The sequence below is a fragment of the Spermophilus citellus genome (assembly GCF_964194105.1).
Source record: "Spermophilus citellus genome assembly, chromosome: 3".
Taxonomy (NCBI): Eukaryota; Metazoa; Chordata; class Mammalia; order Rodentia; family Sciuridae; genus Spermophilus; species Spermophilus citellus.
Window position 1 is genome coordinate 167774151 of NC_138184.1, and position 13400 is coordinate 167787550.

Sequence of the window (13400 nt, forward strand, 5' to 3'; positions counted from 1 at the left end):
AAACTAAGTGTTGTGTATACATTTCTGGCAATCCTGGCAATATTTCTGGTATTGCCCAGGTTGGTAAAACTTAATTATCACAGATGGAGGACTCAACCCTGTATTTTCTAGACTATTGGAATCATTTATTTGGCATCTCTTAGAGATGGTGGAAGGGCCTCCTCATGACTTGTTTTTAAATCATTCTAGTTAGTATTTCATATGTTGCCTTGCCCATTGTCCCCCAGTACTACTTGATAATTGTTATTCCCCAGCTCCTATAAGGAAGATAGCACACTGATCAATAGATGACTCCTCCTTCTACTACGGACCCTTGGACCATCCTCACTCACCTGGAAGAAAGCAAGGATTTGGGGTTTCCTTTCCCTAAATGCTGCACCTTTCATCAGGAATCAGCCAGAATTAGTCACAGTCAATTAATCTTAAAGAGTTTAGGGGTTCTTGTCCTCGAGAGGGAAATGTTAGGTAGATTAGTTAGCCATGAGCATTTAGGTAGAGGGAGATATTAAGCCCATGCATCAAGAAAAATCCAAGATCCATAAAACTGAAACAGCAGGGAACATTATCTAAACAAGAAAACATTTGGGAATGAGAGCTGAATGCCCAACTTTCCCCAATTTGTGGAGAATTATAACCCCTTGAAGAAAGTATTACTTAAATCCCAGAGACTCTAACTGAAACATATAAGCATCAGAGAAGTGGGGTCTGGTATATCAAGATCTCCCTCACAACCTGTTTCCGGAACAGTGTCTCCATCCTCTCTTGTGACCAAGTTCCTAGAAACTTCCCTTATGATAAAACTATGTCACAACTACCCAATCACCCCAATAATCAGCATATTGAGACCCTCATGAAGCAAGTTTGCTGAGGGCCATCCAAAGGGTAATAAATCCATTAAGGGGAACAGGGAAACTGAGGCAAGAACAAGAGACTCAGTTTCCTTAAAAACTCCAACCCTGTGTGCACACTGTCCTTTCTTGGAGGTGGTCTGTGCAGACCCCATGCTGTATGTTACCTTCACTTCTCACTCTATTAAAATTTTGCTTACAACTCTGTGTTTTGCTTGAATTCTTTTCAGTAGAATCACAAGAACCATTACCCAAGGACTATGGTGGTTACCCTGGCTTAGCCTGGCAGGCGTCCAGCCATGAAACAATTTGACATAGTCTTTTTAAAAACCATTTTATTAGAGTATTATAGTCATACATAGTAGTTGGGTTCATTTTTGACAAAATGGTACATACATGGATTAGGATTAAGGCAAAAATGATCAAAGAAATAGGTGAGCACTAGGAAAAGGTAGTATAAAATGGACTCCTCAAAAGGAATTCTCTTATTCCTTCCCTTCCCTAAATATCCCATCGCAGAAATGTATGCAAGTATCAGGCCGGTCTTTTTCTTTTTCTTTCCCTTTCTTTCTTTCTCTTTCATTTTTTCATTCTTTATTTTACTCTGCTTTTTACTCTCTTTCTTTCCTCTCTTTCTTCTTCCCTCTCTTCCTTCCTTCCTGCTTCTCACTCTTTTGCTTTCTCTGGAAGTGGGGGTGGGGAAGCTGCATGTGGAGGGGAGAAAGGCTGTTCTGTGACTGACATTGATTTTGCCTACTGTGACTTCTGTACAGCTGCGCTGGGCTCTGGAGTCATTCCCACATTTTTCTTCACTTTCCCTTCCTGTCTTACAGTGGTGCTGGTTCTTATGGGTATCCATCTCGGAGATACACAGAGGCAACGACTCCTCAAAATCCATTAGAGATAGAGAAGTTGTTACCTAATGTAATCAGAGCATCCCCCCTCAAATTGTAAAGAAAAAATAATCTTCAGAATAAAATGAGAAGTCCAGACAATGATCTCATCAAAATGTGATACTTATGAATCCCCTCCACCCCCATGCAAGCTTGTACCTCAACTTTAGGAAGCTGGTGGGTGTGTGCAGAACAGAGCTAGAGAAAAGAAATATAAAATACATTTATTATTCAGGAATTAAAATAGATTGAGAAATTTCTAGTTAAAGTTATTTTTAGAAAGTGCATGCATATTGGTATGTGTGTGTGTGTATATATTTTATATATAAATTATATGGATGTACATATATACAAGGACATATTGCCAATGGAATATTTATTTACCTGTCAGAGATAAGCAATTGACAATGACTGTCTCTTAGACATTTTAATAGGAACCATCACAAGTAAATCAGACAAGTTATTTTGGGTATATTTGTGGTGATTTGGGAGTCTGGCACAATGTCTGAAAAGGATTGCCTGCCCTGAGCCCATCAGACAAGGTGATTCTCACACTAGACAATCTGAGAGTTTCAGTTGTTCTTTTTTATTTATTTTTGTCTCACAAAACCACACCCTTTTCTTACCTAACCCCTCTCTACCTAGGCTGAAAGTGCCAGGGTTCTGCTCCTTCCCCTCCCTCCCACCTCTCTCCCTGTCTTTAAAACCCCAGGGAACCGATGTGATTTGAACCAGTCTGTGATTTGAATCCCTAGATTGCTCCAGCAGTGAAACTAGACAGATTAGGAGCTGGGGCACATTTGGCAGAAAAGCAGCTCTTTGCTTTCTTCTTATGCTGCTTCCCCTTCCTCTTTTCCCAAATAGATATGTAAACACATGTATTTTCCTGTTTAAATTGAGCGAATTGGTCCTCTGCCTGTGCCTTGATTTAACTATTGGGCTGAGTCTTGCTCCTCCCTTCCCTACTCGGATAGGAGCCACTAGGATCTGGAGCCTGAGCTTCCAAATTGGAGCTGGCCTCAGGCCAGGTGACCTTTTCTTTGTAAGTTTCTTTCTTAACGGGGGGAGTGGTGGGGGGTGGGATCTGTTGGGTGTTGTGGTGGGGGGAGTGAGGAAGGGAGGGGCTGGAAGAGAGTAAAGGGCTGTTGTTAAACAGTTTCTTACCGTAAGAGGGAGTTCAGACCTAGATCTTTCCAGTTAATCACACAACAAACTTAGCTCATCGCAATAAAAAGCAGCTCAGAGCCGACTGGCTCTTTTAGGCACTGACTGCGAACAGGATTCTTTCACCGGGGCATCTCCTCCAGTGGGACCCACCAGCGCGTCCCGCAGCACCATGTGGGTGACCAAACTTCTGCCAGTCCTGCTGCTGCAGCATGTCCTCCTACATCTCCTTCTGCTTCCCATCGCCATCCCCTATGCAGGTTAGTTTTTTTTTTTCTTATTATAATTATTATTTTAACTTTGTCTTGCTAGCCTTCCCCTTTCCTTCTAACACACTCTCTCTCTATTCCCAGCATCCTGGCTTAACTCAGTGTGTGGTATGGGTTTTCCAAACCTCTCATTATGCTTTCTTTTGACATTCTTTTTCTGTTTGAAAAGCATTTAAAATGATAATTAACATCCCCAGAACACCCCTTCTTCCCCCTACCCCCACCAACCCAGCTTCATCTCATTTAGCCTAACAGTTGTGAATTATGGGATAAGAACGAAGTACAGAGACTGGCTGGAACTTTGTTGGTTTGGACAAATTAAAAAAGCTGAAGAGTCTGGTCCTAAGAGGGGAGAGGAATGGTCAGTCCAACAGAGACTCAGCTTTTTCCAGAGGACAATTTTCCAAGACAATTCACTACCCCACATCATCTAGTCAAGATACAGAGCCAAATTATGACGTTATACAGGTTTTCCTTTAGAGCAGACAAATTAAACTCAGATTATATGCATTTATAAAAATGAAAGAGAAAGCCTCTCTTCTAAGTTGTCATTCTTTCTGGGCATGGAATGCCTGCCCCCTGAAACTGCAGTGCCTGGGAGGCAAAAACTGTGTGTGACTTAGATCAAAGATGCAGTATTGCTCCTTTCAGGCTCCTACTTTCTTCCTTGGATTTGCAGGTTGCTCAGGAGTTGCTTGGGCATTCAGAGTGCCTGGAAGTTTAGAGATCTCATTTTATGGTGTGGGAAGTTTTCTCTTGTTATCAGGACAAGAGGAAACATCTGTATTTGGTTGTATTATCATTGTGGTGACTGGGGTGCCAACAGTAGAAGGCAGTGAACATCCAGGGTAGGCACAGGGGAATAAAAGACTGGAACACATGCCCAGATGGCAGACATGGCTTTGTACAATGCAAAACAGAACTGGCTGAATCTCTTGAGATAAGTAAAGTATGAAATTTATCAGACTTCTGATCTAGTTTCTGAGATAATACAATGGTTGAAAACTTCAAGAATTTGCTAAGTGATAAGAAAAATTATTTAGCCTACCTGGCTTTCTTCTATTTGGGGAAGTGGCCCTTTTGGAAAATGAAACTGTTTGGAGCAGGTCAATTTATAGTCATGTAGGTAAGATTTGTGAGGAGGTGAGAAAGAAATTCATGCACATCAAGCAGTTTATCATTCTTGAGATGTGTCATGTTAAAATGCATTCATATAAGTCATTGCTAGTTTAGGGGATGTTGAGCAAAAGTTGAAATAATGGCTAGTGTTTTTGATAGCTTTCCCTTTAAAAGATTATAATTTGTTGTGCTGAAGTAGAATAAAAGTTACCTGAAATCATCTGTGTTAATGCAAGGAGAGCACAGTGTGGAAAACCCAAACAGTAGATTAACCATAGACAATGTCTATTTGTTTTTGGCATGCATTACGAAGTTTTGGCAGGAGATATACATTTGTAATTATATTTCACTTTGGCTAATGTTGAAATGACTGCGTTTTCTGACTATAGGGAGAAAGCAGCCCAAGTGTATGCTGGCAGGCAAGGAGAGGCCAGTTGAGAATTACAGATATATGTTATGAATAATTCCTGAAGTGGATAATGCTAAAATTATACTCAAAAGAGGCCCGCCATTTTGGGGTGGCAAATTTAATTTGATAGTTAAAAAAAATGACTTCCACAATGAAAACTGGGTAGCCTTCTTGCAGCGTATAAAGCTTGTTCTTTCTTTACGTATTTTAAAATTGAACATGTAGAGTTGTTGTTACTTATTTTTGTTTTCATTGTACTTTTTCATGTATTATATCAAATTAGCACACTGTTAGAAAAGAAGTGGGTACTGTAAGTTCACAGCAATGATGAACAGAATGCATCATGGAGATGCTTTCTTGAAAAGTTTCTTAGGAAATATTTAATGTGGTTGATCCAAGTGGTCCTTATTGGAGTCATTGGAGATTGAATGACCTTCTCTTCATTTCTACTTACACTGGAAACAAACATCCAATCTTCTGTAACAAAAGAAGCATTAAATGTGTACCTAATGTCTAAGAGTCTTTGGGTAATATAAAGATAAACAAATGGGGAAGGGACCTATATTTTTTTAAGCAACTGTTATGGAACAAGTTCTAAAGTATATTTTATTTAGTTCTAATAAGATTGGCATTATTGGATTTATTTTACATGGAAAAATTGAAGTTTAAAGACCTTAATTGTCTTAATATCTTTGTTAGTTAAGAGACAGAGATCAGATTCCACCAAGTCTATGTGAATGAAATGTGTAATTATTTTTCTTTTACTTATATTGAAGCCAGAAGCAGTAAAATCAAAAGAAATGTACTTCTGAAATATCGTTTGGCTAAGATAGGTTAAAAAAAAAATCCTCTGTTTAGAAATGCTATTATACTATCATTGAGAGTTCATTCCTAGCTTAGTGAATCAAAGCAGGGTTAGGAGGTATATGGTATCCAAAAGTATGAAAAATGAGTGGTACCCTGGTTAGTACCTATGCTAGGAGGACAAAAGTGGCTAAAAGTGTAGAGGTGAGAAAGTATCGCCATTGCCCCAGAAAGACCACCACATGGGAAGTCACAGTAGGCATTTGGGAATCTGAGGGGGAATCTGGCCTGTGACTGGAACAGTGAGATGAGATAGAATGAAAAGCCTACAGGCTACAACATGTGGTCTCTATAGTGAATATTGTGGGCAGCAGGTGAAAGCTTTTTGACAAGATGCTTGTTTTTGACAAGATGCTTGACTGAAGTCCTACTTCAGTGTGGTTACTTCAGTTGCTATGTGGACAGAGTTGAAGGCAGAAGTGGACAGTGACATCAGAGACTAGGATGGGGTTTCTATAACAACGAAACCCTGAACAAGGAAGGAGATGGAGAGAAATATCAAGGAGGCGTGTCAAGCCCCACCGATCACTTCACTTTATAAATCTCCATGGAAGAGATTATATATAATACTGCTTCTCAAAAAGCTACATTTGGTTTAAATCTGACCAATCTCCTTTTGTCATCCTTATTTGTGATTCGGTTACCTTTTCTAAAGAAGGGGAGATGATTGTTGATTGGTGACTTCTGAGCTCTGATTCTAACAGTGGAGATGGGAACTTTTATTTGTGATTCTCATCTCCAGCCACAATCCTTTCTTTCCATTAATTCTCATTATACTTTCATCTTAACATCTTGCCACTTCAAATTGTTAATCACTAATCATGGAGGTAGGTTTCTCAGAATATGTGGAGCCAAATTCCTGCTTCTCTTCACACCCTGCAAATCCTTTCCTTGCACAATTTTCCTTTGAAGTCAATGGTTAGTCCATATAGAGGAAAATATATGAGGTACTGAGAGAAATGAGTGTGAAACCCTGGGACCAGAGGGAGAAATGTGTCTTTCTTCAAGCACCTTGATACTTTTGACCCCGCTTTCTGTTTGTAGGTTTTCACTAGCATCCTAATGATTTCAAATCTAAAATAGGGACTTTAGGTTCTTCAGGAAATATAGCTTACAGAATATTTTCCCATACTGGGAGAAGTTTTTTTAAAAAAAGAGTTATGATTTAAAATACAGGAAAGCATGACAAATTTGCAGTGATCTCTTACCCTTTGATTTCAATTCAATATTTTGTTTATAAACTTCAACTAACAGTCACACACAAAAATAATAGGAAAAAATCTGATCCAAAGATATTTTTGAGTTGCTTCCCAAATGAAGCTTGGTTTTTAACTGTTTTCGGTAAAACAAGCATCAGTTGTTAATACATATGGAAGGCAAAGTTGCAACTATTTTCAGCAAAGAAATTTTATTTTCAGATGATGTTTTCCAATGACTTATGCTTTGAATTTTCTCTTATTGAATGAGTGATTGATTTTATAGATACGTGGGTGTCTGATATACAACTAGCTTGAACTTTATATTTTTGGTACTTAGTTACTGACCTAGAGTAAATGACTTATAAGGCAAAGTTTATATGCCAGGAGGAGTCAGTAGTGAGGAGGGAGGCTTGATATCTGGTTCTGACTGTCCCTGCTGAGCTTTATAGCCCCAGATCAGCTTTTTACTTCTATTTATGATCTAATAAATGAAAATTAGAGATTGGTTTGTTTTTCAGAATACTTTTTGATCTTTAGCCATGGAAAACTGACCGGTAAGCAAGAATAGAGTATTTTATGTGGTTCAGCAGTAAGACCTTTCAATAGGGCAGCTGAGGATCTGTAGAATTGAATAAAACCAAGAAATTCACAGTGACCCCTTTTTTTCAAAATAGTCCTCATGTCTTATGTTCATATTGCATGGTATTAAGAAAGCAAACCAGACCCTTGATTGGGAGTTCAATTTTATGATAATTACTAAACTGTATTAGGAATTTCATTTTGTCTTAGACTTTTTAAATGTATTTTTAAGCTCTTCTCTTACACTTTGACATGTTTAATAAATACATTATAAATACATTGTACATCAGTAAAAATTTAGTCAATGGAATTCATTTGAGAAATACATATCGATTTTCCATCTTGGTGAACAGTGTTTTTAGTAGATTTTTCTCCATCAACCAACTAGTATTTATTTCTGGGAAATATTCAACCTTGCAAAAGAAATCGAATTATTATGCTATGAACTATTTCAGATCACCAAAGAAATAGTGATGTAAGATCAAAGGAAGTGAAGAGTCTAAATGGAAAAACTTATCTCTGATTAACATGGTCTGTGACAGAAACCAAACTTTGCAAAAGAATTATGTCTTCTTTGTTTGACAGAATAGTCGTTTATTTTCTGATGTCAGAAATTAAAGGATAAAATTTCTTTACTTTTTTCTTTTTTGATGCTAGGGACTTCAAAACAAAACTAAAAATTTGCATATGCACATGGTTTTTATCAAATTTATAAATTTATTTCCAAATACTTATTTAATGAGTATAGCTTAAATAATTCATTGTCATTCACTATTAATGTATTTTTCATTTTGTAAAATAATTGGTACATTAATGGTTCAGGTAGTTAAATCATTTGGCCAGAATTATCATCTCTCTGCCAATGTTATACAAGGTATTTGGCCCCATTTTCATTAAATAGCATTGATAGATCATTTGGTTGATTGAATTTTTATGTTAAAATATCTTTTAACCTGTATCTATTGTACCATAGCCCCATAGCCATTCTATCTTATAGGGCAAAGAAAAGCAAAAAATAAAAATAAAAGGAAGAAGAAAAAGAAAAATGAAAGCACCAGTGTTTAGGAGATTGTTTTAAAGTTTTACAGAGAACCAAAAATTTAAAATACCTTATGCTTTCTCTATTTATTGTGGACTTCAGGTTAAGAGAGACTTTAATAAATAGCATCTGCATGTTTAGTAAACCAACTAGATCCAGTTGTTTCTGGCAAACTCAGGATGTGATGCCATTCTTGGTACCTCACTCTGCTAGCCAGATTTCCAAATTTTCTGCACAGAGTATTTCACCATTTTTTCCTTGACACATTTGTATCACATAAAGATCAGGAATGCATGTCCTGTTCTACCATCCAAGTTTCTTCTGAATTGATAGCTGTGAACCGAATCTTCAATGTTTACAAATCATATTTCCGCAGACATTCTTGACAATTCTTAGATAAAGATGGCATGGCGAGTAGTTCAGAGTGGTAATTCTGAAGGCGGGCAGCTGGATTTTCTATCTGAGATCTTCTAAGTGGGTCAATTAATTTTTCCTTGGTTGTTGGTTTCTTTGCTTTGAAAATGAAGGCATCATTACTGCCTTTGTTATAAGGGTGTTCAAGAGATTGACAGGCAAAGGGGTCCAATCATGTTCATACCTGTTATATGACAGCTGTAATCTATAATTTTGATCCATATTATAAAGATGATGATCATTATTAGACTTGGGAAAACCAAGAATAAAGCAATACGTTTTTGAACTATTAAGTTATCCATAAGATTAAGACTAGAGGATGTTTTGGTTCTGTTTTTCAGGTTTTTAGTAGGAGGGTTCATGTTATCTTAGGGTCTTATATTTTCATGAAGAAAAATGATATTGCTACATTAAAGGATGAAGTTTTACATACATTTGATTTACAGCATTTGGCTTGATCTCAAGACAAACAGTTCAGTGATAGTAAGAGATAATGTCCTGAAGCACAGAAAACATTTATGTTGTAAATGAGAAGAGAGGGATAAAATATGAAAAGTATGAAACAATTTCAAAAGCAGATCAGAAGAATTTGTCCACTGTGTTTTTTAGTGAAAAGTTTCTCACTTTGAATTGTCTTACTGATTAACACTCAACTCACAGAAGAACCAATTTTAGAAAGAAAATGGAAAATTTATTTATGAAGCATGGCATGGTATAGTCTTTGCACAGATGCTTGCTTGCATGCTGGTTGGAGAATATAACTTCTTTAGGGTGAACTCCATCCTAATTACTTAACAACTGTTTCCATAGGGTTATTTATTTATTTTTTTAGCATGAACTGTATTCTTATTTTGAAAAGCATCCTTCACTTGAAAGAAAGAATGTAGATCCATATGACAAGTAGTCTTCTCTTGCTCTTAACTATTCCCTAACTCACTCCACCCCCCCAGTCCTGGAGACCTCATATGTTACTGAATAAAATTGCTGTAGGTAATCTTTAAGCACTTGTTTTTCTATATAAGCCTTACAAGGATTTCTCCTATATTTATTTTTTATTTTTTGCATTAATAGAGGGACAGAAGAAAAGAAGAAATACACTCCATGAATTCAAAAAGTCAGCTAAGACAACTCTAATCAAAGAAGACCCATTACTGAAGATTAAAACCAAAAAAATGAATACTCCAGACCAATGTGCCAATAGATGTATTAGGAATAAAGGACTTCCATTCACTTGCAAGTAAGTTTTTGAATTTCCTTCTTAAGATACTTCCCCAAATATTGTGTACACATAAATGTATATACATTGTAACTGTGTTTTACTTTTTCTCTCTCTCTTTTTTTTGTATTCAAAATATGTACTTTGCCCATTAAACTAAATTGAATTCTAGATTTACCTCATTACAATAGAAGATGTATCTTTCAGTTGAGGGAGGTATGGCTTGAGTGAAAGAGTACAAAAACCACCTTCTAAAATCCAGTGTCTTTGATTTTTGACTTTTTTCTTTTTTTTCTCATCTTATACACAATCGAACTAAAATCAAATTAAATTGACTTTTATCTCTCCAACATTTTAAAAATATTCTATTAAGAATAAACCATTTCTTTTCCCTTGCAAAAGAAGTGAAGAAAATTGGGCAACAGCCAAAATTTACTGCAACTTATACAGTTGTCTTCAGGGATTTAAATAAAAGGTGTTGAGCGAATTAGATAAAAAACTAAAGGGATTGGTGTCAGCAGCAGAGCCTGTTTAAAAGAAGTTAGGGGATAGTGATGACGAAGTCTCACATGAAAAATGATTGAGCATTTCAAGGAGGTTGAAGGGGACTGAACTAGACAGTTTCTTATCTTTTACCAGTCTCCATGTGACCTCATAGGGAAGAATTCCTTACTGCTTTGCCAGTGATCCCAGTGGATAAGACATAGCTTGGGGCCAGAATGGTGATGATTTCATCTCAATAGTCTTCCAAACTGCCAGGAGGAGGTGTATTTCCTTATTCTTCTTTGTAAAAATTCTCTCTTTTCATTTATTTCTCTTCTTTCATTCCCAATTTTATCTCCTTTTAAAAACAGGATTGTGTGTAAAATTCTGAAATTTTTAACCCTAGCTTATTACATTTGAATAGTGACACCGAATGTGTGAACACAGGGTTTAGCAATATGTCATGACAAGAAGTACTACTTTTATCTTGTCAGTCTTCGAGGAATGAACATTATAGACCTTGAGGCATAGGGCATTGCTTTTTCATTACTGTGACCAAAAAAAAAAAAAAAAAAAAAAAAAAAAAAAAAAAAAAAAGTGTCAAGAACAACAGAGAGGAGGGAAAGTTTATTTTGGCTCATGGTTTCAGAGTTGATCAGTCCATGGTTGGCCAACTCCATAACTCTGGACCCGAGGTGAGGCAAAACATATTGGGGGAAGAGCATGGTGGAGAAAAGCAGTTCAAGACATGGCAACAAGGAAGGAAACAGTGGGGAGGAGGATGTGGGAGGGAGCTCTCTGCTTACCAGGGGCAAAATATAAACCCAAGGGCATAATCTAAATGACCTATCTCTTCCAGCCATACATTACTTGCCTAGAGTTATAGCCCAGTTAATCCAGATCAGTGGATTAATCTCCCTTCTTGCATTGTCTCACACATGATCTTCAGGAGGAGGCCTCATATCTAAACCAAAACATGGCCAAAGAAAGTCTTCAACAGGTTTAGACAGAAGAAGGACTATCTCTTTTCTTTTTCTATAGCCAAGCTATTACTTTCAGGGAAATATTTCCTGGTAAGGGCAGTGAGAATTGACTTTGCATGTCTGATTATTTTGCTACAATTAACACAATTATGTTAATTCTGTTTCATTCCCCGACTTGTATAAAGCCTTGAGACTGTTAGAAATAAATTAGGAAAAATTACTTTCAGTCAACATCTCAGCTCTGTAGATTTATCTAGATTTTCTTTTGGCAATTGAATAGGTTGGCATTGTATTTTCTTCCTCAGGGTTTGAAAGGGATAACTGTATTTCATGGTTGATTTTTAACTATAAATCTGAAAACATATTCTCCTTGGTCTAAAAGTAAGAAAAGTATCACTAACACTGAATATTCACATTCATCATTCTTACTTTGTTTTATTTAGTAGAGGCTAAGATGATTTTGCTGCTTTGAAAATGTCATGTGGCCTTATTAATAAATACTCTAATATCTCACTTATATTAAGTTTGAGATTTTCTTATCAAATTCTTGTTGAGTTGTATTTTATATTCAAATATATGTTGACCTATGCAGAAAACCACATGTAATATTGTATATGTACAGACAAGGTTCTTCTGCCCATTAATGGTAAAATTTTCACATGTCACTAAATATAGCAGTTATTTAGAATTGAAAGGATATTGAAATTTGGTTCTCTTTTAAATTTATTCTTTAGTTGGACACAATATCTTTATTTATTTATTTTTATGTGGTGCTGAGGATCGAACCTAGGGCCTCACACATGCTAGGCAAGCACTCTACCACTGAGCCACAACCCCAGCCCATTGGTTCTTAATGAATCAAAAAAACCCTGTTTCCAGAGTTGTCATAGGACTAAAAAGTGATGAAAACCACACTACATTCCTTGGAAAACATCAAGAAAGTTGTGTAAAGTGAGGCAGAGGTATAGAACATTCTCAAACCTCTTGAGCAGGAATCAACAGTGTTGATGTTATAGGAACTGCGTTCCTCTTTGCTAGGTAGAAAGATGACAGAATGCCTGGTTCTAAGCTCTCCAGAAAATGGCTCTCCAAATTCATGAACTGACTTAAGAAAATAGGAGTCTTTTTTCTTCTAGCCATGACTGCCTGGTAATGAAGTTGCCTTCCAGACGTAAAACGACTAGAAAATAGAAAATAGAAAAAAGTAATTTTTTAAAACAATATGGTAATCTAAATAAAGCTCAGATAAAAAACTCTTAAAGTCATATTTGAAATAAAATAAAACCATGTAATTGACAGTCTCAAACACTCCATATGGATGTGTAAAATAACGTTTTAAAATGTTTTTCTTAGAGAATATATTGTTATAATGGAATGAGAGAAAAGTTTAATGAGATTAGCAACTGAAAACTCTGAACTCTGTATCAATACTTTTCTTTCTTTCTTTCTTTCTTTCTTTCTTTCTTTCTTTCTTTCTTTCATTTTTGGTTCCTTTTAAATATATATGAGTGTAGAGTGTATTTTGACATATTATACATACATAGAGTATAACTTATTCTAATTAGAATCCCAGCATTTACCCACTTTTCTAATAAAAAATACTTTTTTTAGCAGTTTGGGGGTATTTATCATTTTGTTTTAGATAAAACTTTTATGAACCAGAACAGCAAAATCTAGTATGATTCTTAGCTATGGTTATGTAGGAGTGACACGTTTTAGCAATTTTCTTTAAGATGATACATCAAAAGCATATTCTCTAATACTTACATTTTTTATTAAAATGCAAGAAAACTTATTTAGGAAATATTGATTTGAGCAAACAAAATTATCTTCACAGCAAGATTTTTATAGCCTTCAATAATCTGTAGTATATCATGACTCACCAACAAGGGATATTATATGTGAAAATCTTTAAACATTT

At 36.0% G+C, this 13400-nt stretch overlaps 1 protein-coding gene across 2 annotated transcripts in view; it reads left to right on the forward strand.

The window, feature by feature from the left end:
* Positions 1-2662: 2662 nt before the first annotated feature.
* HGF (hepatocyte growth factor) overlaps positions 2663-13400 on the forward strand; it is a 75349-nt gene continuing 64611 nt past the window's right edge. The window contains exons 1-3 of one of the 2 annotated variants that reach the window (XM_081286481.1): positions 2663-2783; positions 3004-3165; positions 9869-10034. In XM_081286481.1, coding sequence (XP_081142607.1) covers positions 3078-3165; positions 9869-10034 — 254 coding nt within the window. In that variant the 5' untranslated portion in view covers positions 2663-2783; positions 3004-3077. Of the gene's footprint in view, positions 2784-2949; positions 3166-9868; positions 10035-13400 lie in introns of those variants that run through there. The other variant, XM_081286482.1, reaches the window with a different exon arrangement.